This window comes from Monopterus albus, unplaced genomic scaffold (genome assembly GCF_001952655.1).
Source record: "Monopterus albus unplaced genomic scaffold, M_albus_1.0 scaffold127.1, whole genome shotgun sequence".
Lineage (NCBI taxonomy): Eukaryota > Metazoa > Chordata > Actinopteri > Synbranchiformes > Synbranchidae > Monopterus > Monopterus albus.
This window is the reverse complement of record NW_018128007.1, coordinates 2,266,845-2,273,333: the sequence shown is the minus strand read 5'-3', so window position 1 is coordinate 2,273,333 and position 6,489 is coordinate 2,266,845. Positions and strand designations below refer to the sequence as shown.

The window sequence follows — 6,489 nt, the reverse complement described above, 5'->3', positions numbered from 1 at the left end:
GCTTAATGATTAATTAGATGGAACATTGTGGGTGTGGTGTATGAATGTTAACACCTTGTATTAATTCTTTAGTATGTTACTTGTGTGGTGTAGAAGATAATTATTTAAGAATGTAATTATGTAAGAATGTTAACACTCTGTTATAATTTTTTTAGTATATTACTTGTGTGGTGTAGAAGAGAATTATTTATGTAGAGATACTGCTTGCAAACCAATGATAGTAAGATGATGTCATGGGGTAGGACTGGATAAGTCTGACTTCTTCCTACTCCATTCAAGCATGTACTAGGTATAAGCAAATTGATATTGGATTGTGTGTAAAAATGTGTGGTGTTATATCAACTGTTTTATATGCTTGAAAGAATAAATCAAATCAAATCAGTCCTAGTGAGCAGTGCAGTTCTTTTCAAAGTGTGCATAATTTTCTTTTACTGTTTTATCGTGGGTTGATCCATTGTACGGTGTATCCCTCGTCGTCTACCATCTGTCATAGTTTTGGACCGTAATTTCCCCCTTCAGTTGATTCTGTACACCAGGCACTTCCAAGTACATGAGTGTACATGCACTGGGTGTAGACACGGGGATGAGCCTCTCAGGCGCTGCATGCCAGATGTTGGTTGCTGCACACACTACGCTTTGATTTAGGCACGGCTTTAGGGTATTAATTCAACCTAGAGGGTGCAGTCCACCCTCTTCTGGCAGGATGCCTTAACCTTTTGTTTCATGGTATCTGTGGGTATCAAAAGTCAAAGGAATGAATTTAGTTTACTCAAAAAAAGAAAACATATTTAAGCATCTTAAATTCATATCACACAGTTCTTAAGTTATTTATAAAATGTTTTAGTTTTTGATTGCAAGCTCTTGGGAGTTGCTATAGACCTGTGATTTAAAAGTGAGATTATTTTGTTGGTACAGTATGTAACACCCAGAGGCTGTGTAATCCTGAGCGTTGTCAGTAGCAAAAGTTGTCACTGTTGCTAAAGCAGGAAGTGCATCGTTTTATCACGGGCCAGCACTGATTTATGCTAAACCGTGAATTACTTAACACTTTATTTTTTTATTGGTTATCACTGCCACACTATCCCTACTGGTTTTCCCATCGTATCTTCAGCTTTGACTGGTATGAAAGTGAGACAGTATTAAATTGCATCCTATGTGGTATTTGAAAGGTCTTAAAAGATTTTAAGCCTCTTTTTCATTATTATATGCTAACAGGCTTTCTGTCATGGCTTTTTAGTGGTGTGTTTATTATGATCTATTTGAAGTCCAGTTGAAGGCTTTCCTCTTGGTCTGTTCTTAAATGGGTTTGTATCCACCAAGTTAGCCAGAATCCGTTCAATACTGTCATTTACACCTAAAGAACCTGTGCGGTGTTGTGAAAGTTCAATAACAGAAACACACAGGTGTCAGAATGGAGCCAAGCAAACAGATATTTGCGGCTGTAATTATTCCTGATGTACAGGAGGGGAAATTATAACTGTACCTCAAATAGGATTAAAATTACTAGCACTAGTGCAAGTATTGAATAGCATGTTAAAGCTAAGTATGTTTGCATTCTGTTTTTCATTTTGTATCATTGTTACTCTGCACAATTTCTGTTAATGTATTCTTAGAATTCCATTTATTAAGTAATTAATAACTACACTGAAACAAGTAGGATCAAAACTATAACCTCTTTACTGGAGGTAAGTAACAAATAGAGGTAAGGCTATTATTTAATTAATTGGTATAAGGACACAGGGTTAGTTAACATTTATTGCTTCTGCTATGTGGCTCTGTTACAGTAAGGACATTACGCCTGATCTGTGCCTGTGCTGAGGATTGTCGGTGTCTTCATGAGGTTGACGCTACACCCAGAACATCTGCCATGTGAGTAAATCATCAGCTGCTCTTTGTTGTGTTGGTGATGGTCACTGCAGATAATGTAATGCCACTAAATGAGAGGGATATTTTGTAAAATGGTAATCTTAACTAATAAGAAACTGAAAACAGTGCAAGGCTCTATGGGTTTGTTTTTGTTGAATTGCAACAAAGCACCTCATTAAACTTCAAAATAATCCCTTCTTCACTGACTCCATGTTTATGTCTGGGACAGTCTTTTCCTCCCCAAGTACAATAGAAGTACCCAAACATCATTTAAGGGCTCTTTGGCTTGGTAGCCGCCCTCTCAGGCCTCATCTTGTCCAAACACAGCAGGAGCTGTCCAAAGTCTCTGGCCTCCTGCAGAGCGCCTCTCCTTGGCCAGTCCTAAAAGTAGGTCATTCTGTCTGGGTTTTGGAATAGACCCAGGGTCCATCAAGGATGCCATGAAAAGAGATGGAGATTTGTGAAATCCATGATGATGCAAAATGTCATAATGGTTCCCTGGGTTGTAGTACACCTAAAAGAGAAAGCAGAGTGCACTGTCAACACAATTTGAGTTGTTTTCTCTTAACAAAGGTTTACTGAAACATTGAACAGTAAATGAATGCTGATGAAGTGTGGCTTTGCACTTTCCCCTGAATCACCTCAAAAGTCAGATAGAAAGCAGTGCTTCTAATCACCATCATCACTGCCTGGCTTAACCCTCTTATCTGTAAATTAGAGGACTGGCAATATTTTGGGATCGGTGGTGTCAAAGCAGAGCCTGAGAGTTCTACTAACAAAATAAGGGCCAATATTTTTTCAAGGTGGGTGGGGATCTTAGTCCTAGAATAGGAGCATTGACTGGGTTCTCTGGAGAGCCAGTGTTAAGTTGATTTAGGCACTTTTAAACAGCTGTCATCACATCATTGGCTGTCACCAACATTTAAAGGTTTCTTTGGGTGGGTGTGTGTGTACGGGCACAACATTAATGCTTGTAAAGATCCTCTGTTTTGTTTTTACTTAAGCTCACAAACACTCATTACTAGGGAAAACCCCGCAGGGTCTTTTTCAGAGTTATAACTTTTGTTTTGTTTTTCTATACACTCCTGTCCTCGCTCCTTTTTCTTTGTGTTGTGTCGTGTCCTGCCCCATATCTGTCTCCTTGTATTGGAGTGTGCGAAGTGATCAGAGATAGCAGAGTAGAGGGGTTGACCAGGGAAAGATTTTGTGGGTGTACATGTACTCATGCCAAAATATACAACTTGGTAACAAAATACACAGGACCATGCTGTATGGTGTTTGTTTTGTAACCACAGACCAGATCCGAATCAGTGCTTTATTTTTTCCGTTTGTTGTGTAGACCCCAAGAATTTAATCATTTCTTAGATCCCTGTATATAATCTTTGTCTTTGGTGCAAATTATTGCCTCTTGGCCAGAATAAAAATGTATGAATCAAAGCCAGAGTGACGGGGACCAAGTGCTTCACATTTTAAAAATTGGGACTATGTGCTTTGTGTTCATATTTGTTCTGTGCTGATTGCAACTCGGTGCAGGGCCATATGTGACTGCTATTCTTAGTCCATCTAAGCACAGGTTTCATTTCTGCATGCCAGTGAGACATATAGAAAGTGGTTTTCATTAAATGGAATTTGGAAGTGGATTTGTAACTAATCACCACGTTGTACTGACGGACAAGCTCATCGGATTTCTGCAAGAGTGACTCAGTTTTCTATGTGCGTTGTATACTTGGTGCTTTTGCTAGACCCATTGTAGTTGTTACCCTTTTTTTATTCAGTGAGCAGTGAGTGTTTTTGTTGCTGCTTTGTTCTTGACCAACTGGGAGCTCATTTGTTCTCTTGTCTACTTTTGTCCACATCCCTTTCTTTTCTCTCCTCTATTGTGCTATTAAATTGGTCACTTTTCCTCTGTATCCTGTATGATGTCTTCTAAATTGTTTTGTCCTTCATTAAATTGGATTGCATTGGAAATCCATTATAGAACCTAAATTTATGCATGTGATAAGAATGCGTTGTATCCTCGGAATGCAGAGACGCCAGTTTTTGTGTGAGAGAATCGGTGTGTGTGTGTTTACAGCAGGAAACTCAGAAGATTACAATTCAGGGTTGTGATTGTATGTGCGAGGTCCGAGTCTGAGTGGTTACATGAGCCTGTCCACACCTTCCCAAACCTGCACATGAGGAGTATCCAGTTACATGCGGCTGGGTCAGTCTAGGGCCAGCAACCTATCTTCTCACGCAAACTAGCAAGCAAGCAGCTAGGCCTGTGTGTGAGTCCTGATAAACAAGTGGCCACTGTCTGCACACAAGGAGAATGCTATCGAGCTGTCTTCATCTCTCAGGGTGTAGTTTGCCCTCTCAACAGAGCTCATGCAGGAAAAAAAGACTATAATTTAAGAGCTACATTTGTTTTAGCTTTCAGTCAGTCTCCTGGGGAGTGCATTCTGTTATACTGCGAAGCCAGTCAAAAGTTTAAGTAGGTGGTGCAGATGCAGCTCTTGGTGATAAAGAGCAGATTCAGGGATTGGGACAGCAGGCAGCTGTTGGATTAAGAGCATAGAGGCATCAGGACTCCCAGGCGAACTCAAACTGTGGTGCCTACAGTTTGGTCTCTTGCCACGATTGTTATGGCCGCTGGTGGTGTATGATGCACCAGTTTCTAAGTTTGAGAAGATGGAATGTTTAGCACATACATTAGGAAGTAGCTGGGAGCTCTGCGCTGCCTCAGTAGCATGGCCTTTGTACGGCAAAGGGTTTTTGGGGCTCTATAATCAGTTTAACAGAGGATTTTAAATCTGCTAAGGCTAGACTGGAGAGAACACTGTCAGAATCCAGGGATGTAGCGGTGCAGAGCGCAGCACCAACAGTCTCAGCAGGGAGGATGTGGAACCTGAAAGAGGAAGTGTTGCAGGCTCAGGCAGCTCTTAAACACAGGAATATTGTAGGGAAGGTACAGCATGGATGTGGTGGTTTTGGTTTAAGCACATCACAACCTTCTTGGAGTAAAGCGGAAGACAGTTAATGAGGAGATTAGGAGGCAGGTAGAGGCTCAGTAGGGACAGTAGATGAAATTGGAAGATGTAGAAAGGAAGAAACCTAGTAGGAAGGAAATGTGGGACATGGAGGCAGGAAGGATCAGATTCATTCTAGGCACAGGTTATGATGTGCTTCCATCTCCCCAGAATCTGAATAGATGGATAGGAGAGAACTTGACATTTCCCTCCTGTTCAGCTGTAGCGTCACTTCGGCCCATCCTTTCAGACTGTATAACGAGCCTGGCTAAAGGACGATACACCTGGAGACATAATCAAGTATTAAAATGTTCAGCAGCAGATAGTGAAAGTAGGCGCTTAGAGGTAAACTAATTGGAGAAGAAGAAACAAGAGGGCATTTTGTTTGTGAGGGTGAAAAAGGCAGGAAGCAAGTCATTTTGAACAGGCAGGATACAGGCCAGCTAAAGGCAGGGAGAGACAGCCAAATGATAGTAGATTTATGTTCAGCTCATTGTTCCTGAGGAGTTAATCGGCACTAACCTCAGACCAGACCTTGTACTGTGGTCAGAAGCACAGCAGACTGTTTATTTTGTTGAGCTTACAGCTGGGAGGACACTGTAGATACAGCTTATGAGAGAAAGAAAGTGAAATACATAGAATTAGCCGTGGAGTCAGAGGAGTGTGGCTGGAAAGTTAAAGTCTGCCCCATGAAGGTTAGTTGTAGAGGATTTGTAGCAAAGTCAGCCGTCTCTCTGCTAGGTGAGTCAGGTACAAAAGGGCGGAGCCTAAGACAGGTAATTAGGAATCTAAGTTGTAACACAGCAAGGTCCAGTGAGTGGCTCTGGATCAGAAGAAAGTTGTGTGAATGGTAAGAAAAAAAGTTAAAATAGGCAAGTGACTACATATGTGAGGAATATGCCTGTTAAGCTCAATTTAATGAGCATAGGGGGGCAGGCTTAACAAAAATGTCCGTTACATGTGGCAGGCTTGAGGCCTGCTTCTTGGTGTTAGCATGAGCAAGCTAAGGTGAGGACATACAGTCGGAAAAAATTATTTGAACCTCAGCTGATTTTGTAAGTTTGCCCACTAACAAAGAAATTATCAGTCTGCAATTTCAATGGTAGGTTTATTTGAACAGTGAGAGACACAACAATAACAAAAAAATCCATAAAAATGCATTACAAAAAAAGTTATACATTAATTAGCATTTTCATGAATGAAATAAGTATTTGATCCCCTATCAGTCAGCAAGCTCTCTGGCTCCCAGGTGTATTTTATACAGGTAACGAGCTGACATTGGGAGCCCTCTCAGCTCGTTACCTGTATAAAAGAGACCTGTCCACAGAAGCAATCAATCAATCCAGATTCCAAACTCTTCACCATGGCCAAGACCAAAGAGCTTTCCAAGGATGTCAGGGACAAGATTGTGGACCTACACAAGGCTGGAATGGGCTACAAGACCATCGCCAAGCAGCTGGGTGAGAAGGTGACAACAGTTGGTGCGATTATTCACAAATGGAAGAAACATAAATTAACTGCCAATCTCCCTCGGTCTGGAGCTCCATGCAAGATCTCACCTCGTGGAGTTTCAATGATAATGAGAACGGTGAGGAATCAGCCCAGAACTACTCGG

General features: G+C 41.2%; 1 protein-coding gene across 1 annotated transcript in view; it reads left to right on the top strand.

Moving 5' to 3' along the window:
* The window catches only part of vps9d1 (VPS9 domain containing 1), a 53,426-nt gene that overhangs the window by 33,469 nt on the left and 13,468 nt on the right, over positions 1–6,489 (top strand). Inside the window, exon 15 of the mRNA XM_020612691.1 lies at positions 1,785–1,869. Coding sequence (XP_020468347.1) covers positions 1,785–1,869 — 85 coding nt within the window. The remainder of the gene's footprint in view (positions 1–1,784; positions 1,870–6,489) is intronic.